This window comes from Rhinolophus sinicus, chromosome 14 (genome assembly GCF_057876585.1).
Source record: "Rhinolophus sinicus isolate RSI-liver-muscle chromosome 14, RSI-T2T, whole genome shotgun sequence".
Taxonomy (NCBI): domain Eukaryota; kingdom Metazoa; phylum Chordata; class Mammalia; order Chiroptera; family Rhinolophidae; genus Rhinolophus; species Rhinolophus sinicus.
The window spans coordinates 139,824-164,813 of record NC_142514.1 but is presented as its reverse complement, the minus strand read 5'-3'; the positions used below and the strand labels follow the sequence as shown (position 1 = coordinate 164,813).

At 61.7% G+C, this 24,990-nt stretch overlaps 2 protein-coding genes across 8 annotated transcripts in view; one reads left to right on the top strand and one right to left on the bottom strand.

Annotated features, from left to right (window-relative positions):
- The first annotated feature begins 599 nt into the window (after positions 1-599).
- On the top strand, positions 600-12,947 carry NOC2L (NOC2 like nucleolar associated transcriptional repressor). 6 transcript variants are annotated; one of them, XM_019712049.3, is made up of 19 exons: positions 600-739; positions 878-1,030; positions 2,207-2,381; positions 2,471-2,590; positions 3,260-3,380; positions 3,466-3,556; positions 4,940-5,018; positions 5,140-5,250; positions 5,428-5,541; positions 6,191-6,379; positions 6,568-6,707; positions 7,393-7,504; positions 9,108-9,221; positions 9,569-9,670; positions 10,810-10,953; positions 11,048-11,161; positions 11,595-11,727; positions 12,080-12,169; positions 12,386-12,947. In XM_019712049.3, exons 1-19 carry the CDS (start codon positions 714-716, stop codon positions 12,490-12,492), a joined length of 2,235 nt encoding a protein of 744 aa, XP_019567608.3. In that variant the 5' UTR covers positions 600-713; the 3' UTR covers positions 12,493-12,947. The 6 variants fall into 6 exon arrangements, with proteins under 6 accessions (XP_019567608.3, XP_074190455.2, XP_019567607.3 ...); XM_074334354.2 differs by having other exon boundaries at positions 2,447-2,590; XM_019712048.3 differs by having other exon boundaries at positions 2,183-2,381; positions 3,263-3,380.
- SAMD11 (sterile alpha motif domain containing 11) overlaps positions 12,630-24,990 on the bottom strand; it is an 18,988-nt gene continuing 6,627 nt past the window's right edge. Inside the window, exons 4-14 of one of the 2 annotated variants that reach the window (XM_019712045.3) lie at positions 24,497-24,547; positions 20,921-21,045; positions 18,267-18,356; positions 18,030-18,164; positions 16,120-16,291; positions 15,050-15,165; positions 14,764-14,842; positions 14,171-14,685; positions 13,838-13,962; positions 13,401-13,511; positions 12,630-13,306 (exon numbers count right to left, since the gene is read on the bottom strand). In XM_019712045.3, coding sequence (XP_019567604.2) covers positions 13,079-13,306; positions 13,401-13,511; positions 13,838-13,962; positions 14,171-14,685; positions 14,764-14,842; positions 15,050-15,165; positions 16,120-16,291; positions 18,030-18,164; positions 18,267-18,356; positions 20,921-21,045; positions 24,497-24,547 — 1,747 coding nt within the window. In that variant the 3' untranslated portion in view covers positions 12,630-13,078. The remainder of the gene's footprint in view (positions 13,307-13,400; positions 13,512-13,837; positions 13,963-14,170; positions 14,686-14,763; positions 14,843-15,049; positions 15,166-16,119; positions 16,292-18,029; positions 18,165-18,266; positions 18,357-20,920; positions 21,046-24,496; positions 24,548-24,990) is intronic. The other variant, XM_019712046.3, reaches the window with a different exon arrangement.

Here is a 24,990-nt window from a genome sequence, read left to right as displayed (position 1 = left end):
AGGCCTCAAAAACAGCGCTTCCCCCTTTTTCCCCACGACAAGTGCTGTGGGACTGTCCCGTGAAATGCAGACTCTCTCATGGTTCTGATCCTCCTTTGATCAGAGCGTGGCCGGCCTGGCCAGCAGGCCGTCATTTATCTTTTGAGGAACATCTAAAGCATCGTGGTTTCTATTTTGGCTGGTTTCCCCTATTAGTGTTGGCTTTTAATTCTTGATTTGCAAGAGCTCTCTGTGTAGGAGCCCTCTCTGTCGATGGCGTTTTGTCCTTTTTTGATGCGTTGAAATCCTCAGAGGCACGCGTCTACGGAGCCCCGGGTAGGCTGTGGGCAGACTGGGCGAGGGGGCCCCAGACCCGACCTTCCTCCGGGGCAGTAGTGTTATCACTAAGTCTTACGCAGAAGGACCCAGATGATGAGCGGCACGTCCTGCTTGGTGCTTGCTCAAGTTCTGCAACCCGGCACTCGGCGGATGCGTGCAGGAGCCGACTGAACCAGGCCTGCGCCAGGAACCCGCATCCTGCGTGCCAACGACTTGGGAGCCCTAGCGCTACCTGCAGCACAAAGGATGTGAACGCGCCCTCCCGCTCACAAGCCGCCGGAGCCACGGTTGGAGAACCGTAGAGCCAGCCGGCGGGCGCGGCCGACCGGAGGAAGGACGCCTAGCGCACGGCATTCTGGGGCCGGAAGTGGGGCGCACGCTGCAGGCTGGCAGTCATGGCGGCGGCGCGGAGTCGAAAGCGGTGAGTTGGAAATCTGGGGTCCGATTCGGCCTCCCAGCGGGTGCTTACATGCGAAGGGGCTCTCCGTGTTCCTGGGGCACCGGGGCTGGGACACACCTGGCTGGCAGGGAGCCGTGACTTGGGCGTCGTGACCCGCAGGCGCCTGGCAGAGTTGACGGTGGACGAGTTTCTGGCCTCGGGCTTTGATTCTGAGTCCGAATCCGAGTCCGAAGGAGCCCCCGAAGCCGAGACGCAGCCAGCGCGCGGAGCCGCGCGGAGCCCGGGCGGGCCAAGCGGGAACCCCTCGGCCAGGTGAGCGGAGCGGCTCCCACGGGCTGCGCGTAAGCAGAATCCCTCGTCTTCCTGGTCCCCTCCCCACGCCGCGAGGGTGCTGAGCACCTCTGGGATCTCAGGGCCGAGGCCCGGGGACCTGGGACCAGCTCCCCGCAGCGCTTTGGCTTCGCCCTAGCCGTTCTTCCGTCCGATGGTTATGAGCACTCGCTCTGTGCCAGGTCTCCTTTTAGAAGGTGAGCATGGGCTGATGAGTGGTGACAAAGTCACTTTATAGCCTGGGAGAGCTCATTCAGTCTGGGGTAAACCACGGAGTGTAGGAATCTGGAAGGGATGAGTGCTGTGGACGGAAAGGAAAAACAAGGGCTTAGAGGAACGGGGAGCATAGCCGGGCATCTGTTGCTGTGTTAAGTGGAGTGGAGGCCTTTGAGGAGGGGACAGTTGAGCAGAGGCCTGAGAGGGTAAGCCATGCAGACAGCAGCAGCGGAGTGTTGTGGTGTTTCAGGGAGCAGGCACTGCAAAGGCCCTGCAGTGGGAGCCGGCCCTTCCCAGAGGGAGTGTGGCTGTGGCGGAAGGCGTGAGGGGGAGAGTGGCAGTAGGTGACCCCGCAGAGACGAAGATGGGGCCGTTTATGAGATATTCCAGTAAAATACTGGGAAGTCATCTCAGGGTTTTGAGCAGTGAAGTAATGTCACATGACAGACAACACAAAGGGCCACTCAGATTGCCCAACATAATAGAGTGTGGCAGTCGGGGTGGTGACAGGGAGAGACATTACGGTGAATGAGAGAATTGAGAGGAGGCACAAGGGGTGTTGCTGGTGAGAGCTCCAGGCAGGCTGCATGCTGGGCGTGACAGACAGGTTTGCCTGGAAAGGTAGCGTTACCAAACATCGAGATAGAGCAGGGTGCAGGCAGCCCAAGTTTGGGGGAACCACAGTTCAGCGTCGTATGTGTTGGGTTTGAAATGCACATGTTGGAACGTGTATAGAGGGCTGTGCAATACGTGAGTCTGGAGTTTGGGGCAGAGAGGAATCTGGTGAAAAAGTACCCCCTGAAAATCCCCTGCCTTAGTTATCAGTGGTTGTGAGGGAGCAGACCAAGCCCCAGGAGGCCAGCAAGAGGACAGGAGGCCTCACTCCTCCCGCCCCCACTGGCTCTGCCTGTCCATCAGACATGGTGACCCCCACCTTTCCAGCCGGCATAAAGGCTATGCCTCTGAGCACAAGGACCAGCTTTCTCGGCTGAAGCTCAGAGACCCGGAGTTCTACAAGTTCCTGCAGGAGAACGACCAGAGCTTGCTGAACTTCAGCGATTCAGACAGCTCTGAGGACGAAGGGCAGCAGCCCCACTCCCTGCCAGAAATGCTGGAGGTGAGGGCTGGGACTAAGCTGGCTGGGAGCTGGGGCACGCTCGTGGCCCCTGCATCCTGTTGTAGCCTGGCCCTCTGTGTTTGGTTCAGGAAGCAAGTGAGGAGGGAGATGAGGATGAGGATGGGGTCTCCAGAGGGCTGAAGGGGAAGAAGAGGGATTCTGCCCCTGTGACCCTCGCCATGGTTGAGAGATGGAAGCATGCGTCAAAAGTAAGAAATGGCATGGGATGGGCAACTGCCCAATTCCCCCCTTAGGTGTCTGCCCTTGCCTCATTTCTGGCACCTGGGGCTGCAGGTGGGAGGGCTCCTTCTCTGGGGCTGCAGGTGGGAGGGCCACTTCCCTGAGCTGTGGCACTATCTGTTCGGTACAAATGGGTCTCTCATGCTTATTCCTCATGCTCGGGGCTTCAGGACGGTGTCTTCCTTCAGTTAGAGGTTCGAGGGGCTCTGCCTGCTCCCGTGCTCTCAGTCTGTCTCTTGGGCTCCTTGTTCTCCGAACTCTCTGTGCCTGTGCCAGTTTGTGGAGCCCCTTTTCCCAGGCTCTTGCAGTACTTCCTGCACAGAAAGGAGAGGACAGAGGGGAGAGCTCCAAGTGCTAGCCAGAGCTGGCCATTGGCCGGGTCTGGGACCCTTGGCCTCCCACGCGACCCCATGGTCCCTGAGCTGGGCTCCCTGCCCTCCCAGGATTCTGGACTGTCTTTTTGTTCCCAGCACATGGCTCAGTCACACTGCCCCCACCTCAGCCTTGTGTCTGAGGGTGGGCAAGGGGTGCCTTTCTCACAGGGTGGGTTCCTGGAGCCCTGCTTACTCCCCCCCCCCCCCCCCCCGTCCTACATGGCCAGATGCTCACCAGTGTTTTGGGTCTTCTTGCCCCTTCAGCAGCACCTTACTCCAAGGCTGTTCCATGAGGTTGTGCAGGCGCTCCGAGCAGCCGTGGCCACCGCCCAAGGGGACCAGGAAGGTGTTGAGGCCAGCAAGTTCCAGGTTACAGACAGTGCTGGTGAGCTGGGGCAAGGGGATGTGCAATGAGGCTCTCTGTTCCATCTTCTGTCTGTTGAGTGGCATGTGTGGTCCCCTTGTTGCAGTGTTCAATGCCCTGGTCTCCTTCTGCATCAGAGACCTCCTTGGCTGCCTCCAGAAGCTGCTGTTTGGAAAAGCCCCAAAGGGCAGCAGCAGGTGAGAGGGAGGAGGGTGGGCGGGGGTGTGTTCAGGGCCCTGCTGTGAAAGGCAGAGGCCCCAGGCTGGCTGGTCCTCAGGGACGTGATGACAGCACAGGTTCTTTGCAGGCTCTGGGGAGGGTCTGGGCATCAGGGTCAGTCAGAGGCCCCATCCTTTTCTCTTTCTCTTTTGTTTCTGAGAAGGGAAATTCTCTACACAGAATTTCTCAGGCTGCAGAGTAGGTGCTTGGCTTTGCTCCCCCATCGTCCCAGGTCAGGACTCTCTCTTCTTCGTCTTTGGATGAATAAGTGTTGTCCACTCTCGTTGCCTTTTGCTCTGTGGCTGGTGGGTCTGTCTATAGGTGGGGGCCTCGATGCTGAGGTTGAGAACCTTAACTTCCACGTTAGAGGTACACTGAGCAGAGAAGGCCGTGTGCAGTCTTCAGAGGGAAGCAGCAGATAACTGGGAGAACACGTGTTACATTGGGGCTGGACGGGCCGTGCAATCACATGGAAGCAGTATGGGCCTTGGAGGGTCAGACTCACCCCAGACACTTCAAGGGGAGAAAGACGTCTCCGTGGAGGGGCCCTGCTGTCACCAGGTTGGGGGAGGCGGTGGACCTGCAGATGGGCAGACCTCGGCTTTAGGCCGGCAGTCAGGGCTGGACTGATGGGTCAGGGGGCTTCGGTCGTGTGGAGGCAGCCATCTGGTTGGGACCAGCAGTGAGTGAGTGGACCCAGGCGCAGTGTTGGCGGGGCCTGTGAGGGGCCACTGCACTGAGCGGAGCGGTCACTGTGAAGGGCGGGGCTTTGGGTGACGTGGCGAGAGCTGCTTCCTGGGTCAGGGCACGCTGGCTGCAGGTGCCCCTGTCCTTTGTCCCTTCGCATCAGAGCAGGTTTTAATGAGCTGCTGAGTTCCGTGAGTGCTTTGGGGTTCTGCTGTTGAGAAACTTCCGAGAAAGGTAGTCACTATTGCCTGGTGTTTCCATTTTTCAAAAGAATGTTTGGTGAAACTAAATTGTAAATGTGGATGACTTGTGTGTTTTTTTAAGTATGTGTGGTCCAAAGAAAACCAACTTGCAGTGGTAGTTAGCGATGCCTGGCTTGGGTCTCAGGGTATGGCTACCTCTGGGGACTCTGGGGCAAGTGGCCAGCCCTGGGCTCAGACATGGAGTACAGTTGCTCTTGGCTGTCTGTCCTGGGGCTGCTCTTCCTCACTCTTGAGAGGGTCTTAGTGCGTCCCTGTGTCAGCCAGTGGTAAGGGGCCCCTGAGCTTTTCGTAGAGAGATGGGGGGGGTCTCCCCAGGGCCCATGTGCCTCGTGTCCTGGAGACTGCACGGACGAAACAGCCTTGTGCGTAGCTGGAGGTCTCAAGTGGGCGGGCACTGTGTCCTCTCTGCAGGGTACAGCAGCCGTCCAGCAGCCCGCTGTGGGGGAAGCTCCGGCTGGATGTGAAGGCTTACCTGGGCTCCGTGATACAGGTGCAGTGCCAGCGGGAGGGTCTGCCGGATCCCACAGGGCCTGGCCGCGGGCTGTGGTCCAGTCCTTTGCATCTGGCTGTGAGTGGGTTTGGGGCCTCACTGACCTCTCCTGCTCCCCCAGCTGGTGGCCTGCGTGGCAGAGACGACAGTCGCAGCAGCCCTCCTCCAGCACGTGGGCAACTCTGTGCCCTACTTCCTGACCTTCCCTAGGCAGTGCCGCATGCTGCTCAAGGTGGGCATGATCGGGATGCAAACACACCCCAGTTCTAGCCTCTGCAACTGCGCCCACCACCCACCCACAGGCAGCACAGCCCCAGCACGTGGGGATGGGCTCGAGGCTGGAGCTGTCTCGCAGCAGTGCCCATAGGGGCCTCTGGCCGGACAGGCAGTGACGTCCTGCTCTCTTCAGAGGATGGTGACCCTGTGGAGCACGGGCGAGGAGACGCTACGTGTGTTGGCCTTCCTAGTCCTCACCAGAGTCTGCCGGCACAAGAAGGACACCTTCCTGAGCCCTGTCCTCAAGGTACTGAGGCCGTGTGGCTCCTGCCTGTGGAGCTGTGCTCTGTCCATCAGGGTCTACGTTGAAAGTCTCGGCTGGAGGGCTGGGCAGGCTGCCTTTGTGGTCAGCGGGCCTCCCCTGCACTGGTTCCAAGCAGACCCAGGCCCTGGTCACTGTTTCCTCCCTGGGCCGGGGGCGGGGGGCAGGGGGAGGGAAGGCGCGGACACAGTGATAGTGACCAGAGCGTTGGTTCCCCTGGGGCTCTGTGGACTGCACTCCCAGCTCTCCCCTCAGTGGATGAGGACATCTGGTGTGAAGAGGGACAGGGACTCTGCTGCCCGGCTCCAAGCCTGGGGTGGCCTGCCTTGGCCTTCATGGGGACCCTCTGGAACCCCCTGCATAGAACTGTGTGCAGCAGGGGCCTCTCTGCTTCCCTCCCAGTCCCTGTGTGGTGTCCCTGCTACTTCCCGCAGTTCACACTGGAGCTCACCCCTCCCTATAAGGCCCCTCTTCTCTGCATGTAGCCTGTGCCAGAGGTTGTTGGGTACACACGGGGAGCAGAGCCGTGCACAGGGAGGGGCCTGCAGAGGCAGCAGCTCTGAGCAAAAGTCCCAGGTGTCTGGTGGAGGGTCCACGGGCCCTGGAGCTCAGGTGGCTGTGATCTTCCCGGCAGCAAATGTACATCACGTATGTGAGGAATTGCAAGTTCACCTCCCCCAGTGCCCTGCCCCTCATCAACTTCATGCAGCGGACCCTGACCGAGCTGCTGGCCCTGGACACGGGGGTCGCTTACCAGCACGCCTTTCTGTACATCCGACAGCTTGCCGTGCATCTACGCAACGCCATGACCACCCGCAGGAAGGTGAACACGCGGCCGGGAAGGGGTGGCTGAGCCCCCTTGCCGGGTCTCCAGGGAGATGGGTGGGGCTGAGCTGGGGGCTGGGCCTCCTGGGGAGACGCCCCAGCAGCTGTGGATTGGGGGTGGGGAAGGGCGTGGTGCTGTGGATGAGATGGGGACCTTGGGCTGACCTGGAGATGGAACCCCACCAGGAGACATACCAGTCTGTGTACAACTGGCAGTTCGTGCACTGCCTCCGCCTGTGGTGCCATGTCCTCAGCACCGTGTGTCCCAGCGAAGCCCTGCAGCCCTTGATCTACCCCCTCTCCCAGGTTGTCATCGGCTGCATCAAGTGAGTGAGGGATGGCGGGGTGGCTCTGAGGGCCAGGAAGGTTACAGGAGGCTGTTCTGGAGGCCAGAGAGGCCTCCTGGAGGGCCGGTAGAGGCTTATTTTCCAGGAGGATCTGGGCAGTGCTCCCAGTGGCCAGATCTGCAGGGTCTGGGGTCTCTTACATGGCAAGAAGACTGGGGGTGGGGCCGTCTGTGACTCATGGGCAGCTGGGCTGCTCCCTAGCACCTTGGTCCCAGGACACAGCGCACATGTGCATTCTGGAGGTGCTAGGTAGAGGGCTGTGTGCAGTTTAAAGGGAGTTTGGGTTTGTGGGGTTCTTGGACAGAGCAGGTCTGGTATTCATTTAGCATTGGTCTCCACATGTGGCCGGATGGCTGTTGGCCAGGAGGGGGCAGCCCTGTCCTCCTGAAGGGGGAGCCTTGGATGCCCGCCTCAGGGAAGAAAGATAGACTTGAATGAATGATCGCCCCCTCCCCCATAACTGAGCAGAGACTTCCTGCCCTGTTACAGCCCAGGAATCCGATGGTGCATGTGTGGCCTCTGACCCTGACAGAAGTGACAGGGAGGGCTCCTGCTGAGGTTGGGATTCCCTGTGAAAGGGTCGGGTAGCTGGCCAGAAGGACGAGGCTTGTTTAGGGGTTTTTGAGTCTGGGCCTCTGCTCACTTCCGTCTTCCCGCGCCCCAGGTTGGTCCCCACCGCCCGCTACTACCCGCTGCGCATGCACTGCGTGCGCGCCCTGACGCTGCTCTCGGAGCGCACAGGTGTCTTCATCCCAGTGCTGCCCTTCATCCTGGAGGTGAGCCGGGGTGCTCGCGCTGGGCGGGGCGGGGTTTCTGCTGTCCTGGCGGCGCTTCCTGCTTTACCCAGAGCCTCCGAGCTCCGCTAGGTGTCGCTCTCCTGAGCGCTGGTCCCTCACCTTTGGACACCTGCACTCGGCGCCCTGCTGCCTGCCCAGGCTGGAGTGTGTTGCTTGGCAAGAGTGGCGGCGAGGACGAGGACAGCTGTACCGCAGGGTGGGCCTAAGGGTGCTGGTTTTAGGGCACAGACTTGGTGGATCTGGGCATTTGCCCAAGATTAGAGTGAGCAGGAGAGCTGGGCTTGAAGCCCAGGTCTGATTGCAAGGCCGCGTGCCGGCCTCTGCACTCCCCGTGTGTGTGCGGCACATCTGTGTTTGCATGCTCACATGGCACAGGTGGGGAAAGGATGTGCTCCAAAGCCCTGAAGCCCACTGGCAGTTGGGCCCCAACCCAGCAAACAGTCACGTTCCCCATTCGAGAGGCCTCAGCACCACCCACGGGAGCCCAGAGGACTGTGTCCGCGTGGCCATGACAGTGCTGTCCTCCGCCCTTTAGCACGTAGGGGAGGGAAGGGAGCCCTAGTCTCCTGGTCTTGTGAACGTCCTGTGGAAAACATCCAGTCCCCTGGGATGCCCTCCCTCCCAGTCCTCGGCGTGCCTGCCGGCTTGCTCTGGGTACCTGTGTCTGTCCCCTTCTGCCCATGGTCTCCTGCGGACTCCTCTTTTGCACAGCCCTCGTACTGACCCTACCTTGGCTTGCCACAGCCACGCCCCGCACAGCCCTGTCACACCCAAGGGTGCAGGCCTCTCCTCTCCAGAGAAAAGCACAGCCAGAAGCCAAGCTCTGCCTGCATGAATGCCCTGTCCCCCCTCTCCCAGGTGGGAAGTCAAGCAGAGCCAATCCAGGGAGAGGGCAACGCCCTGCCAGGGAGGCTCTGTGTTCCCACGAGCACCTCGTTCCTTGCAAGGGTGGTGGGGATGGGTCCTTGGCTGAGAGACCAGGTACTGTGCTCCCCTGGGCAGTCTTCAGACTTGGAACCTGGGGGAGGCTTTCTCTGAGAGGCCACAACCAACACCAGTGTGCGCAGTCTGTGGTCCCTGCAGAGGACGTGGGAGGGGGAGCCGCCCAGCCCCTCGTCTGAGCCCTTGTGTCCTGTGGCGTGCGGCTCCTGGGGCTGCAGCCCTGGGTGAAGATGATGTAGAGACAGTGGCCCTGCGTAGCAGAGACCCTTTGTCTCCAGATACTGGTCCCTGTGGCTCTCTGTCCATCTTTAGGAGTGGGTCAGCAGTGCGTGTGTGTGTGTGTCCTTGGTCCTGCCCCACTTGGGGATGAAGGGACTACCATGGGGGCTATCAGAGCTCTGGTAGGCGAGCAGACTCTTGGGGGGTGGTGTGGTCTGTGGAATTGCGGGGCTGGCACTGCATCTGGCCCCTCGTCCCTGCTCTCAAGGTGAATTTTCAAGGACCTAGGGTGTAGGCAGGGAGTGGGGTGCAGACAGGGTTCACTGAAGGTGGGGTGCAGGTGGGGTGTGGTGCACTGGGTGCAGTGGGGGGCCGTGGCCTTGGGGCACCACCACCTGGGCTGATGGGGCTGGCCATGCAGGTTTTCCAGCAGGTTGACTTCAATAGGAGGCCCGGACGCATGAGCTCCAAGCCCATCAATTTTGCTGTGGTCCTGAAGTTGTCCAAGGTCAACCTGCAGGAGAAGGCCTACCGGGTGAGGCGGTGTCTTGGCCTCCCAGGGAGGGGCCTGGGGTCATGTCAGGATGTGACAGGGCACTGAGATTACCTGTGAGATGACTGGAGGCAGATGAGTTGGACAGGAGGGGGCTTGCCACTGTCCAGAGTATAAGTGTGGACCCTCATGGGTCTCCTGGGGTGGGGTGGGGGTGAGGAGCAGGTACTCCTTGGCTGTGGACCCTGTGAGCCTGAGTGTGGCTTCCAGGGAGACTATGGGGTCACGGCCTCCAGATCCCCGCCCTGCAGAGCAAGCTGAGCTGACAAGTTGGCCTGGATGGAAGTGGTCTGAGCTCCTCTCCCCCTGCCCCCGCCCGTGCTGCACAGGACGGCCTGCTGGAGCAGCTGTACGACCTCACCCTGGAGTACCTGCACAGCCAGGCCCATACCATTGCGTTCCCGGAACTGGCACTGCCCGCTGTCCTGCAGGTGTGTGCCCGATACCCAGCTCCCCCGCCTCACCCATGCTCCTTGGTGGCCTGTTTAAAGGCAGACTAGACTGCCTTAATGGGCTCAGCTCCCCACTTACACAGGGCGCAGGTAGGCAGCCCTGTCTCAGCCACATAGCAGCACAATCTTACCAGCTCTGGCACCACCTGGCAGCTAAACCCCCGGGGTTGTGATGTGGGGAACACAAGCTGAGGGGTGGGGCTGATCTGGGCAACTCAGCAAGGACCCCAGGACCAGACTGGGCCATGAGGTCTTTCTGGCCTTTCTGGCCCATGAGGTCAAATGGGCTGTGGGTCTGGCAGGTGTCCTGACCACACGCTTCCCCAGGGGGTCCTGGGCGTGGGTGAGGACATAGGGCCAGCTTGGGCAGCACGAAGCCCTGGCTGGCCTGATGCAGACCCCGCCTCAGCTTTCCTCCAGACATTACTGGGGGGTGGGGGGCGGGTAGGCGTCCTCCCTCTTGGAATCCCTTTCTGGGCCCCCCATGGGGCTCCATTTGCTTTCAGCCTCGGTGTGTCCCATCTCGGGGAGGCCTGTGCCTCATGGGGGAGTGAGGGCTGTCTGTCCCTGTATGGCCCTGGGGGCTGAATCAGCCCCACCTGTCAGAGGCCTGCTTGGTGAGTGGGGGGGCTTCTCAGCCTGACAGCACCTGTATAAGAGGCCAATGCAGACATAGGTGCAAGAGTGCAGGGCTCTATTTCTGAGTTCAAGGTCCCAGGGGTCATGGTCGAAAACAGGTCAGCAAATTTTTTTAGTAAAGAGCCAAATGGTACGTATTTTAGACTTAGCAGTTCTCTGGTTTAAGATTCCACAGCTGCTTAATAGTGCTGTCGGAGTACAAAACCCCCCAGCAGTATGTACATGAGCGTGTGGCTGTGTGCCTGTACAGCTTCATTCATGGGTGGGCAGTGAGTGTGTACAGCTGCAGGCCGGGCCATCCAGCCACCCTTCCCCCCACCACCACATGCACACAGGCGTGTGCACTGTGCCCCCCCCACACACACACACACACACATCCACATCCCTGTGGCCACATCTGGCTCTCACAGGCCCTGGCCAATGGCTGGGTGCAGAGTAGCCCTGGCTCTGGAACTTGGCTGAGCCCCTTCCCTCCACAGCTAAAATCCTTCCTCCGGGAGTGCAAGGTGGCCAACTACTGCCGGCAGATGCGCCAGCTGCTGGAGAAGGTGCAGGAGAACGCGGACCACATTTGCAGCCGGCGCCAGAGGGCCTCCTTCGGCGTGTCCAGCCAGCAGGCAGTGGTCAGTGGGGAGCTGATGCCCAAGGGCACATCACTGTGTGGCTGTGGTTTGAGGGTTTGCCAGGGTGGGCCTGACCCTGCACGTCCCCCCACAGGATGCCTGGGAGAAGCAGACACGAGAAGAGGGGACTCCGCTCACCAAGTACTACAGCCAGTGGCGGAAACTACGGGACCGAGAGATCCAGCTGGAGATCAGTGGCAAAGAACGGGTGAGGATGGGGTCAGATTCGGGGCCCGGGCACAATCTAGCTGTTGGGGAGACAGCAGGCCCAGGGACACACGCAGGTGCTTGGGGGCCGCCCAGCTGTGTCCTGCCCTGGTGCAGTGGCTGCTGATGGATGTGGCTGTGGCACTTACGTGTGCAGCTGGGGCTTCCTCACCTGCCTGGTAGGGTGGCTGTCCAGGAACCCTTCCCAGTGATACTGACTAGAAGTCATAGAAGTGGCCCAGCAGGGTCCTTGTGTGGTGGGAGTGGGGCAGTGAGGGGGGCGGGGAGGAGGGAGCATAACACTGGGTGTGGGGGACACAGGGACATTGCCTGGTCAGGGTTCCTGCCGATGACTGCACTGCAGTGGCTGTGGGGAGGGTGCCCAGGGCTGCCTGCCCTCCCCTCACCTGCTGCTCTGGTTCTGGGGCCTCCAGCTGGAAGATCTGGACTTTCCTGAGATAAAGCGGCAGAAGCTGGGGGACAAGAAGGATGAGGACAGGGTGGAATTCAAGGACCTCTTTGACCTGGACAGTGACGAGGACGACACCATGGACTTCCCAGAGAGAGGTGGGGGCCTGCACATCCTGGTCACACACTTGGGGAAGGGCAGGCGGTCCTGGGAGGTGTCCCCAGAACTCCTAAGAGCCAGAAGGGCTCCCATTCCCACCTCAGTGCTCCGGTTTGCGGGTCCCTTGTCACTGGCCCCCCTCTGCCCCTTCGCTTGCTTTGAGGTGCAGGCCTCCTAGAATTAGAATACATGTCCCCAGGCTCCCTTAACCGCCCCCCACTACTTCCCAGGGCGGTTCTGAATTCCCATGTGCACGAAGGAGCCCGGGCACAGGTTGGGTGCAGTGCTGTGAGCCCAGCTGTCCCCATGTGTATGTGCCTACTCCCATGGTCACTTCTCCTTGGTCCCCAGGTACGCCTGGATCCTCTGAAGCTCAGCAAAGGGCAGAGGACGAGGATGAGGATGGCAGCAGTAGCAGCGGAGAAGTCAGCCACTTGGAGGGTGAGTGGTTCCTGGGGGTGAGGGCGCCCAAGGCCGTCATGGGCCTGCGTTAGACGACTCTAGCTGAGCCCTGGGGACGCCGGGCCAGCTGCCCCATTCCTGCTGCTTCTGGCAGCAGCAACAGTGGCACCGGTAAATTAAGTAGTGCTGAGTGACCTAAAGGCTGGCTTCTTCCTGATAAAGCAGGATTTATGCAGCCTGCATCCCTCCCTGCAGATGGAGGCCCAGACGCGGAGGCGGGGCTGGTCCCCCTGGAGCTGTGGCTGCTGGCCCAGGGGCCGGAGGATGAGCTGCAGGATTTGCAGCTCTCGGAGGAGGACTGAGGCCCCGCGGGCCTGTGGGGGACTGATTGCAGTGTTCCTGTCTTGCCAGCAGTCGGCCATGGGCCTGCAGCTTCCTGACCTGGCTGGCATTGAGCCCAGAGGCCCTGAGGTCAGCACCGTGCAGGGGGAGGACGGGAGATGGTGGCGGGGCTTTATTTTTACAACAAAATGACCAGAAAGTACCAGGCGCTGTGCTGATCCCTGAAGTGGTGGCCTTGGGGTCGAAACTTGTATGTGGAGCCGCCCACCACTGCCCAGAGTGGCAGGTCCCGAGAGGTCTTTGACCTCTTGCCTGATGTCAGGACGCCGAAAACCTCCCAGCAGCCCCAGCTTGAGCCAGGGGCACAGCCTGGGCCCGTGTGGCCTCTTGTCTTTGGTGTGCAGAGCCCCCCAGCCGTCTGCGTTGGGTTCCACAGCCACCCCGAGTCTTTGGAAACACGTTCCTTTCCTCTTAAGTCACGTTTTCCTTTTTAAAATTCTGTTTTTGCATCCAAAACTGAAAGGAAAATAAGCTGTGGGGGGAGGGTCCTTGGCATTGGAGTGGCCAGCACGGAAGGGCTGGGGGGGCCAAGCAGCCCGCCCCCACTCAGCACAGAGGCTGGGGGGTGTCTGCTGGCCCTGGGAGCAGAGCCATGGTACCGTTCTCTTGCTTGGGAGAGGCTCGGCCAGCATAGGGAGAGGGGGCCGTTGCCGGCGACAGGGGCTGCTCCCCGGAGAGAAGCTCTGGCTCCGGGGCCCGCGGGGTCGGTGGCTGAAGCGGCAAAGCCACAGGGAAACTGGCCGTGTAGAAGACCCGGCCCAGGCGCTTGGCCACCTGCGGAGACATGGGCCAGGTGGTGCCTACAGCCTCGAGGAGCCCTGCTGCTGCCCGTCCCTTGTTGGGGACCACCACCCCCTCCAGCACTCACCTGGGCCCGGATCTTGAGAGCCGGTCCTAGCTTCAAACCCATGGTGGTCAGGAGGTGTTCCTCCGTCAGCAGAGGCAGGGTCTCCCCGTCTATGCCCTGTTCTCTGAAGACCTGGGGTGAGGCGGGGAACTTGTCAGGTCCGAGTGCTAGGCACAGCGCCTGCCCACCCTGCTGGATCCCTCCGGCCCAGCAAGGGCCACGTCCTGGGGTTGGTCAAGGCTCTCTGGAGAGCAGAGCCAGGAGGGTTGTCTGAGCGGCTAGGAGAGAACAGTCTCCTTTGTGTTGGGCATGTGTGGGTGTCGAAGGCAGAAGCACTGACACGGCAGGGGGGTAGGGGAGCATGCACCAGTGTCTCCCCCACCCCACTTTTGAGGAGGAGAAATTGGGGTGAAGAGAGGCCCAGAGGGATGGGGAGCTCGGGCAGGTGTCCCCCTCACCGGTGCGTATTCTCCACAGCCAGACAGGCCCCCCACAAAGCTGCAGACATCATCCACTGTCCATTTGCTGACATCCTCAGGGGCTGTGGCCTCCTCCCCATCAGTAAAGAGTCCCCCCATGGCACCTGAGTGGGGAGGGGGTGTTACTAGGACTCGGGCCTGCTAGTCCCTAGGCTTCCACCCCTATCTGCTGACCTTTGCCCTAATTCTCCAGAGATGTTGGATGGTGAGTTAGGAGCGATTGTTCCCCCGATGGATGCCCTCCCTGTGGTGGTGGTGGTGGGGGGGTGGTTTCCCACCCCATGGAGGAATGAGAGCATTGGGGTTGCCCACCTGTGTGGAAGTAGGGGCTGACCGCGTAGGGTAGGCCCAGGGGCAGTGGAGGGGGCAGCACAGATCCTGGGAGAAGCCCTTTCCCCTCTGAGCTGGTCTCTCCAGCCGTGGCCTGGCCCGGGGTGGGGCCCTGACCCCCAACAGCCAGCATCTCGATATCCTCTCCGTCTGAGTCCTTGGGGGGCTCATCTTCAGAGCCATCTTGTGCCCAGAGCCCTGCTCCTGTTGTCTCCTCAGGCTCGCTGGGCCGGGTGGAGGCCGAACGGCCCCCCCCCTTCCGTGGGACTCGGCGGGTGGGCTCCCTGGGCGGAGTGGGGGGACCGGGCCCAGGGGGACCCTGCGGGGGCAGGGCCAGCAGCGGTGCAGAGCTATGTCTCAGCACCAGCATGGCCCCACGGCGGTGCAGCTCCTCTACGCCATCCGGTGGGCGCAGTGCAGCGTCCGGCGCCAGCAGCTGAGGCCGGTGTGCGCTCTCCAGCTCCTTCTGACGCAGCAGCTCTGCAGACATCTCCAGCCTGGACCATGGGGAGCCAACAGCAGAGGGTCAGCCAGCTTGGCAGTGCCACCACTTCCCCATGAGCTGCGTCACCTACCTTGCCAGGTTCTGCTTCCGCAGGAGCTCCTGCTGCCGCGCAAGCATCTCCGCCTGGGCAGGGGGCAGGAAGCCATAGCCTAGTTGTGGAGGCAGAGGCGAAGCTCGGTGGCTGACTGGGCCAGGGCTACCCAAGCCTCCTCCTCCCAACTGCCCTTGGCTTCAACAAGTGTAGGGTGGGTCCTACGAGGGTACTCGTGGGTAGCTCGGGCAAAGGCACACCGGATGGCCCCACGCACGGACCGCCCCCCCATGACAAAGGGCTCCAACACCCGCCCACTCCTCACCTGGGGTCTGGCACAGAGCCGAGGGCACCCCCAAAAGGGGAGGCCTGAGGTGGGGGCCCAGGGCGATATGCGGGGCATTCTGAGACGACAGCAAGGGAGGCGGCTGTGACAGCTCCCTGTGGGCGGCAGGGCGGTGAGCACCGCGTGTCCCCTCCATTCCCGGAACTGCCCCGCCCCCACTCCGGCCGCCTCTGCTAATTGCCCGCCCAGCGGGCTGTCGATGCGCCGCTCGCTCTGGCTTCGGGTCGCGCGCCGGCCCCGCCTGTGCCCCCACTGGCGGCGCCAATTAATCTCGGCGGCGGCGAGGAGGCGCTGACCCGGCTGGCGGCGGCGACTGTAGCGGCGATTACCGCCGGGCGCGCCGGGGGCGGGGCGCAATTAGCTGCGATCCGGGAGGCGGCTGCAGACACGCCGTGGGGCGGGGGTCGCGGCGTTGTTGGGTCTGCCAGGCAGAGAGCGCGCTGTAGCCCTTTCCGCCCCCTCCTGGGGTTTCCGGGCCCCGACAAGCCCGGCGCAAAGGCTTGTGTCTGAATCGGTGCTACTGGGGGCAGGGCGTTCCCGCCCCGGCTTCCAACTTGGGGGGGGGGGGTTCCCAGACCTCTCGCTGCTTCCTGTCCCCTCTACACCCCCCCAGCCATGCACGCCCCCAGTTTGCATCAAGCACCCTCACCTACCTGTTGGGGAAGTAAAGCCTTCAGCTGTCTCAGGGGCACCTGGATTCAGGGGGTCCCACAGGTGTTCAATGCAGAGGAACTGCCCTTAACACCCTTTCCTGAGTGCTGGTCGCCCCACACGTTCTGCCCCAGGAGTACTGTCCTGGGCCTCTGCCCAGCTCAATGGGCAGCAGGTCCCTTCTGCACAGTAGGCCATGAACTTAGCACTGTGCCTGGCACTCACTACCTGCAGGGCCGTGTGGCAGCGATGGCAGAGGAGTGTGCACGAGTAAGGTGGCTGACAAGCTATGGAGAGGTAGGCTGTGGACCTGGACCGCAGAATCCAGGAGTGAGTCCGCCCACCCCAGAAACAAGCACAGAGAATATGGGGGCCTCAGAAATACAGGTGCCCGGTACCTGTCTGAGAAGGACGGGGCGCCAGCTGGAGCGGTGCCCTCTCGGAGCTGAGCCAGGCCCTGCTTCCGACGTTGACCTGCTGTGGACGAGGGCAGGTGGACCTCCAGACCACTGGGGCTCCTCACAGCTGCTGCAGCTGCTGCTGCCACCTCCTGCCGGACCCTCAGGAAATCTGGGAGGGGGTTTGGGGCAACAGCAGTGACCCAGAGGCCAGCCTCCCCCGGGGCTCTCACTCCCCACCCTGGTGAGCACAGGACGCTGGCCAAGGACAAGATCAGGAGCCCATGAGAGCACAGCCTCACACCCTGGGACAGAAAAATGAGCAGGCCACAGGGCAGGAGACACACAGTGCAGTGCAACAAGCTGAAGGACGCTGGGCTGGGGTGGGAGGCACCACCAGTCCAGGGAAGCCTTTGATATGGGGAGGTTAGGAAGCCTGTGCGGTGGGCATGTGGCGCATGAATGTCCATCATGACAGGAGTTTAGGAGGCTTGAGGGGACAGGGTGTGCAGAGACCCCAGTGAGGGCGCAGGCCTGCTCTAGGAAGGCAATGTGACCAGAGTCCAGGAGCTGGAGTGGGTCTCGAACCCTGGACTGAGGCTGCCCAGATGACCCCTCCTAGGTAACACGCGGTCTGATGCACTCTGCCGCCCATCCGTGTCCCTCCATCCTGCCTTGGGTCGGGCCTCCGAGTACCCCCGCGGCCCCCCACTTGTGCAGCCTCTCGCCGCCGCCTGTTTATAAATTAATTAACCGAAAAGCGGAGGTGGGTCCTGCCCGGGCCAGGTGCCAGCCCGCAGAGCCCAGTCGGCGCGGCCGCCTGCTTCGATCCCAGCGGGGCCTCCGCGCCCCCGCGCGCGCCCGGCGGCCTCGATTATTTACAGTCGGCTCCGCAGCGGGGGCGGCGGCGCGGCGCCGTGATTGACAGCCCAGCTCCCGGCGCTGCTCCCCGGCAGCCGGCGCCCCCCCGCCCCCCCCCCCCCCCCCCGCGCAGGCCAGCGGAGCCAGCCCCAGGCAGGGCAGGGAAAGCAATTAAAAAGGAAGATTTTTAAATTATTAACATTTGGTGAATTATTCAGGCTCTCGGTGCCTGAGACTGCCCTGGGGAACAGCGCCTCGTGTAAGGAGAGGAAATCCTGCCCCTTTCTCAGCAACCCCTCAGCCACCTCCAGCCAGAAAAGCCAAGCCGCCCCAGACTGGGCTGTGGTCTGCGAGGTCAGGATGCAGCTGGGCAGGGCGCCCCTGTGATGGTGGGTGGGACTTCTAAGTGAGAGGAGGCTTGGACAGATGGCTGGAGACGATGCACGGGATGGCGACGGCGCCTCCAGTTGGGGCCTCGGAGTACCGTGGAGGTCCTGGAGGCCAAGTCCCAACTGCCGCCCACCCTGCCTTCTGGACTTCCACCAGTGGACTTTCTGGGGCTGACTGCTCCCCTCCTCTTGGCCCCTCCTACCTGAACAGCCACGGGCTCCCTGGAGGAGGTGCCCTGACCTGCAGCAGGAGTGGGAAAGCTGCAGCACACAGACTGGGGTCCTCGGGAGACGGCTTGGACTGGTTCAACCCCCACCTCCCACTGTCACTTGGGCTCACCCGAGACTCAGTTTCCTGCTCTGTGAAATGACAGTGCCTACAAGTGGGACTGAGGGGTGGTCCTGCTTGGTGGGAGACAGTGGGTGTGGGGCCACAGGAGACACAAAGGGCGTCCCACCTAAGATCTACCCAGACAAGTGGCTTCTTCAGGCAGAAGTAGGAGAATCATGTCTCCCTGCCCACCTACAAGGGGCTTGTGGGGCTGAGGGGCCGCCAGACCTGCATCCAACCTCAGCCTTGCTGTCAGCAGTCAGAGACCCCAGGGCTTCTTTTCAGGGTGAGTAGCGGCCTCCAGGAACAGGGAGAGCCCAGGCACATACCATGGCTGGGGAGGCCCAGGTGGTAGAGACGCTGGGGGTCCTCCAAGGTGCCCGCCTCACTGAGTGCACACACCAGCCGGCGGTACTGGTCCTCGGGGGCCATACTGGGCCCTAGTTCCGGCAGCAACAGAGTCTCTGTGTTGGGGGAGCACACGGTGAGGGGTCTAAGGTACACCCTCCCGCCTCCAGTGACCGCCACCCCCACCCCTACCCCCACCCCCCCGGTAGGGCTCCCACCTTGGGGAGACTTGCTTCGTGCCTTCTTCTCCAAAGGGTAGTCACTGCTGATATGGGGGGAGCGACCCAGCCTCTTGCCCAACAAGTCACCTGGGGGAGGGTAGAGTGAGCCCCACCCTGCATCTCAGGGCCTGGAGGGGATGGAAGCTGGGAGGGACAGGGAGGCCCCAGGCTGGCCCCAGGCTCAGCTCAGCCCAGAACCACGGCCATCACTGCTCAGGCGCCTGGTCACATCAAGGCCTTGCCAGCTGGAGTCCCAGGCTGGCAGAGGACAGGATGTGGGGCTGGGACAGGGTAAGGGCATCGGACAGTGCTGACACTGGGCTGGGGAGGGGGGTAGATGCAGATGTGTGGTGACAGCCTCTGGTGGAGACTCAGGACCCCACGGGTGCCCTGCTGTGCCCACCCAGCCAGACTGGTCTGTGCAAACGAAGACGCCCACTCAGCACCCTGGAGAGCACGAGAAGGCTTCTGATTTGACCGGGCACTACTACCTTCTCCTCTCAGGACAGGTGAGGACCAGCAGGGCAGGGTCTCAGGGTAGGGTGCCCCAAACTCTTCCTGCTCAGAGAGGTCTCTGGGCAGTAGGACCCCGAGGCCACCTCAAGGCCCCTGAGTTTGGGCCCACCCGCCACATGCACTACTCCCAGGCCCTTCAGCCTGACCACACCCCTCGCTGCCCCCAGAAGTCCTGAGCCACCTGGCCTTGCCTGTCACAAGCCTGCCCACCTGCCGAGCGAGCTCTGAGTTCTGGAGGGTGCCCTGAATAGTCCACAGCCCCCACCACACACCTCCCCATGGTAGAGCAGTGGGAGAGCACAGGCCCTGCCCCCCTGACCTCTCAGGTCCCATATCTAAACCACACTCATCCATCTGCCTGAGCCAGCCCCTCTGCACCCCAGCCCCTGGCACCCTGAAGCCATGCTCTCTCTCTTGAGCTCAAAGTCTCAGCTCAGCAGTTGTCCTGCTCTCCCACCCCGAGCCCCCTGTTGGCCCCCAGACACCGGCCCCCTCTCCATCCTGACGAGGCTGTCTGGGAGGGTGGGGTAAAGAAGCCACCTCCTCTGTGACCCCAGCCCGCTGTGATACCCGGGTGAGGGGGTTCTCCAGAAGCCCTGCCATTAGCTCCAAAGCCTAATTCTTTTTCCTTATTCCCTTAATCTGTCATTTTTATCAGACCGGGAAGTGCAGCACGATCAATCTCCACTTTACAGCTGACAGAATGGTGCTAATAACTTATCGATCTCGGCCACCTTGCTGCCACTGGCCTGGGCCGAGCAGCCAGCCCCATGCCCTGCCCGGTCCCTACCTCAGGGACCCACCAGGAGAGGGGTGGGTACCACCAGCATGAGGCCCCCCGAGGAAGTCCGACTTGGCCGCCCCAGTCAGGAGGGCCGACACCCAGGGTGGCCGCACACCCTTCTGGTTTACAATGACCCAGGGCTTGCACTTCGCCATGAAGTTTCCCATTTTCACAGTGGGAACAATCCACTTTCTGTTAGGGGTGGGTGGGGGATATAGTGAGGTCCTGCACCGGTGCTCGGTGAGGGCCACATTCACTCAGGGACACAGCCATGCAGCCACAGGCAGACAGTGACCAGAAGCCAGCATGGACCCACTCCCGGCCCTCACTGCTCAGGGGCCAGGACAAGGGCCAAGGGGACAAGAGGAACCTGCAGCCAGTGCTTGCACGGGGCACTTCCTGCCTAGCATGTGAGCCAAGGAGCCTCCAGGCCTGCCCTGGACCTCAGCATGAAGCGAGAGAGGGGGCAACACCCTGACACGGAGTGTGGCACCCAGATTCGGGGTGTGGACCGTGCTGAGGCCCAAGCACACAGCTCTGGCTGTGAGCAGGGCTCACGTGCTGCGGTGGCACAGGCACAGTGTGCCGGGCGCCTGAGGCTCCCACGTGCGGAAGCAGGGGGAGGGCCGGCTCAGAGCATCTCAGCCATTGCGGAGCTCCTCCCGGATCACGCTTCTCCGATCGATGGCGCAATTAGATTTTATCAGCTGCCTGCTCAGCTGCCTCCCACCCCACCTCCACACGGCACAGGCAGGCCTGGGGGCCCGATGGTAGACCACCCCTGGCCAGCCTTCCTGAGAAGGCAGCCACTGCCCAGCATTCACAGGACAGGAAGGGACCTCCACAAGCTCCTTTCACACCCGGCCCCCTCAGCTGTGTTCTACTCTGCCGTCCTCAAGGGGCCCCTCTCTCTGAGCTCCCGGGCCAGCCTCCTCTCCCCAGCCCCTCCTCTCAGCTGACAGGCCCGGGCTCCGTGGGTGCCGTGCATGACATCCCCAGGCACGCGTTTCTGAGCGAGTCGGGCATGCACATCCCTCCGTCCTGTCTTCCTTCCTCTGTCCCTGTGAGGAGTGGCTGGCGGTGGCCTCGGCCACTCCACGCCCGTTCAGCAGCAGCCACACCACGTCTACCCATCTGCCCAGCTGGCTGACTGGGATTAACACAATTACCATCACACGGAGCCCCTCCCCAAGGGGTGAGAAGCCGGCCTCGCCTCCTCCGACCTCCTCACTGGCCTCCCTAGCCGCCTGCCAAGGCTGCTGGGGGTGGCAGCACCCTGACTCGCTGAGCGGAGACACTGGGTGGGCAGGCGGGCTGTCCCCCACCGAGCTGCTGTCCCCAGGCACCTCACCTGCGGCCCCCAGGCCGAGGTCCACGCCGCCTCTCTGGAACTCACAACGGCTCTGATGCTCGGGCATAACGAGGTGGCCGCCGTGACACAGGCTGGAGACGAGGGTAGGGAGGTCGCTGTCCTGGCTGCAGCAACGCGAGAAGGGAAGGGAGACCCTGAGAGGCCGTGTGCGCAACAGAAACGTGTGCTTGACTGAGCACAAGTGTGCAGCGCGTGGCACCGGGGCACAGCATCTCGGTGTGGTAATGCCTCTTGCATGCCCCTGCGTGTGGCCTGTGACACCACGTGTGTGAACGTCCCCTTAGCAGATCCTAAGAGAAAAGTCTCATCACCCAGGACCTGCCTGTTGTGTGCTCTCAGTCCCCAGGGAAGGTCTGTGTGCAGCCTGGCCACACTGTCTCCAGAGCCACCAGCGACCAACCGCATCCCTGCCCCCTACTCAGAACGCAGCCAGGCACCCACCAAGGGAGTAGGCACCCAGAGAGCGCACCTGGCACACTCATGTCCTACGTCACTACTGCACCAGCTGCTTTAGGAAGAACGCCACCCACACTGTTTCAGCTAAAACTTGCAACCACCCTTGGACCCCCAACTTCTTCAAGTCAGGAATCCCAGGGTCAGGCCAGTCCAGCAGCGGAGGAGATGCAAGCTCGAAGACACAAGGGGCACAGACGCACAGACAGGCAGGCACAGCAGACGGGAGCCTGCTCCCTGGTGTGCTTATGACACTGCTCTCTCCAAGGCTCCCTACTTGGAGCCAACACATTTAACTGCTTTGCTCCCACATTTCTGGTCCTGCTAAATCAGATCAGTCCTACATCACAGAACCCCAGGCAGGAGAGAAATGAGAAAAGCCCCACGCGATTGGGGTTCTGAGAGCATGTCCCTTAGCACAGACAAGGGTCACCTGCCACCTTGCAGCCTGGAGTCCCAGATAGTTAGTACAGGACGGACAGCCCGGTGCCCCACCATCTAGCCCCTCGCTCCCTGGCCCACCTGTAACAGAGCAGCCCTCGGCCGCTGCCAGGGGGACCTCCGCGGAGTGACCTGGGAAATACTCTAAGCCTCATTAAATAGCCCCCTGGCCTGGGCAGCTGCGCTAATCCTCGTTGGCCCCTAAGCAGATCAGTTTCAGCAGGAGGCTTGGGCTTCCCCCCCCCACACGCAGGAGACACAGGCGGAGCGTGGGTGGGAGCAGGTCCCCCAGGGTACTAGCTGGCAGCCATCCCACCCCCTCATCCTCATCAACACGGGGGAGTCGGCGGGAGAGGGGGGATTCAGAGGAGGACTGCTGTCTCAGCACCAGGGAGGGGCCAGGGCGTAGAGAGGCAGGATCAAGGCTGCCCTGAGTTCTCCCTTGAGGGGACCTCCTTCTGGTGTCCCCAGACTCCTGCAGGAGGTGAACCAACTCTGGGGAGATGAGCAGGTGAAAACAGGCCCCCTCAGTTTGTTCCCCATGAACCCTCAGCCCAACCCCACACAGGGACCCCCACAATGGGGTCTTTCACTTGCTGGTCAGTCATTCAGGCCCCCGCTGGGTGCTGTGGCCTCGTGGAGGTGATGCCTAGTGGGGATCAGGACACCCTGCTCTCTGCGTTGGGGGTTCACCTGGCCCTGCCCAGGAAATCCTGCTCTGGGCACTGAACAAACTGTGCCGGAAAGAACCACAAAGAAACTGCTCACACCAGACAAAGTGTGTGAGCCCTGTGCCTGGTACCCAGTGGGAGGCTCCCACAGCCATAAAAACACCCTCACGTCACCTGCAGGGAGGAGGCCCACCAGGGTCTCAGAGGCTGCCCGTGTCTCTGGGGGTCAGGGCATGGGACCGCAGATGACCCAGAGCTTCAGGGAAGCGGGTAGGTGGAGGAGGGTATGCTGGGAGGCTGGAACGAGAAGGACCTGACCCCAACTCGCCTTGAGGGGCCCCCTGGCTCCTTCAGGCTCCCTCAGCAACCACCATGCTGTCCAGTCCTTGCCCATCTCCTGGCCAGCTCAGGAGCTTAAAGTGGGCAGGGTCCACATCGCCTGCCTGCTGCCCCACGCCTGGGGCTGAAAGGGGAGCTCCAGGCAAGCAGACTGGTCCACTACAGGGTCAGACGGACAGAGGGACAGAGATGAATACACAGATGATGGACAGATTGATGATGGAGTTAGACCAACAGACAAATGGAGAATGACAGATGGAGATGGACAGACAGATGGAGTGAGCGGTGGTGGCAGACAGGCATTATGGGACAGATAGGCGGGGCCCGAAGGACAGACAGGAAGAGATAAACACAGAGAGTGTGGGCTGTGTGAGGCTGGGCTGTGTGCCCTCCTTGCACAGACGGGCTGTGTCCTCTTGGCCACACCCCCACCGCAATCTCCCCTCTGGAAAAGTCCAGAAACTCATCTGTGGCATTTCTAGGGTCTGTGTCTGGACACTTGGGACCCTCTCCCACTCGCCAAGGCTGGGCAGAGTTGGGGGTGGGGGGCTGCAGGCAGAAGGAACAGCCCCTGGTCCCCTACAGCTTCTGCTGACAAGTCATCCTGGGGCTTCCCAAGCACAAGCCTGGTAAAATGTCACCAATGCTCACGACAGTTCATAAAACCATCAGCTGAGCGGGCACCGTCAACATGGGCTACAAATAAGTTTGAAGATGTTTCACTGTAATCTGGCAACAGGACCCAGGCGTTCTCCCAGACAGGAATAACAACACACCTGGCACAGAGCCAGGCCGTGCGTGGGGAGGATAAGCCTAGGGAGCCCGGCCAGCTGGCCAGTGTAGGAGGCTCACTGCCCACTGGGCCCCCTTCCTGTGGCCGCCCCAGGGGCCCAGGGTAAGGCTTGATCCCACTGACCAGAAGCCACATTCTGGAGCCCACCCACGACAGACCATCCTGTCCCTCTCTGGAACCCGGAACCTCGGTCTCCCCAATGTCACGCCCCCCAATCTCCTCATCAGATCCCTTCATTTTTATCTCCCTCCATCCTGCTTCCACAGCCTCAATAAGCATGGAATAGAGCCACCCCCCAACCTGCTAAGCAGGGCTTCTAGAGGACCTTTTCAAAACATACCTGGTCACGCTCCTGCTCAAGAACTTTCGGTGGCTCCCCACTGCCTGGAGAAGTGCGCAACAGGCCCACCATCCAAAGCCCTTTAGTATCTAACTGAACCACACCTGGTCGCCTCCCTCTCCTTCTCCCCTCCCACATCCCCTACCCTAATTTCTCAATGTCTTTGCAGAAACCTCACTGCTTCCCTAGTGAACTCCTATGCATCCTTCAAGACCCCTCTCCCATCATCATTCTCCTCCTGGTGGGTCTCTGGGAGGGTGGGAGGGGGAGGTCGCGGCCTCATCTTTGGGCAGATGGGCTCAAATTGCCAGTCTCGTGTGGGAGGGGGAATGCACTCTGACTCCAGGGTTGGGCTGCCCAGAATCCACAGCTGTGCTGCTGTGAAGACCTGGGCACAAGTTGACAAACGGACAGACCACAGACTAAGGAGGGGAGGAAGGGCGGGAGGCTGAAGAGATTTAGAAGCAGACCAAGGGGAAGCGGAGCAACAAGACCATCCTGCCTGCACAGGACCCTACCTGCAGGACGTCTCTCGGAAGGAGATGTTCACGTCCCAGTGGGTGTGGACTCTGCAAGGAAAGAAGCAGAGAGTCAGCGTGGCCTGTAGGACCTGGCCCCTGGACAGCAGGGTGAGTGTGTGGCATGCCCCCATCTGCCTCAGAGCACCAGCCCCGAAGGCACTGGGCTGGCTCGGACTGTCTCCAGGGCCATCTGGTACCAGTTCAACAGGCCAGCAGCTGCCACTGGGACAGGCTCACGGGGCAGGAGCCAGCTCCAGACCTCAGCAGACAAGGGGACTGGGACGCTTTGAGCCGAGGCCGCCGTATCTCTGCCTCTTGGTACCAGGGCCCAGGGGGGTCTCCCTGTTGTGCTTCCTCTGCATGTGAGTCATGAGACTGAACCCAAATTCCTAGTGGCTAGAGCTGCCCCAGCTGGGCTGGACCCAGGTCAGGCACTGATGGCTGAGAGTCAGTCCAGGTGAGTGTAGGCCCCCGGGGCCCAGCTGCTGCCC

Coding starts and splice junctions, on each gene's coding strand:
- NOC2L (XM_074334352.2), top strand. CDS start 714: ATGGCGGCGGCGCGGAGTCGAAAGCG. Junction 2,591..3,259: donor GATGGAAGCATGCGTCAAAA/GTAAGAAATGGC, acceptor TTGCCCCTTCAG/CAGCACCTTACTCCAAGGCT. Junction 7,505..9,107: donor TGCTGCCCTTCATCCTGGAG/GTGAGCCGGGGT, acceptor CTGGCCATGCAG/GTTTTCCAGCAGGTTGACTT.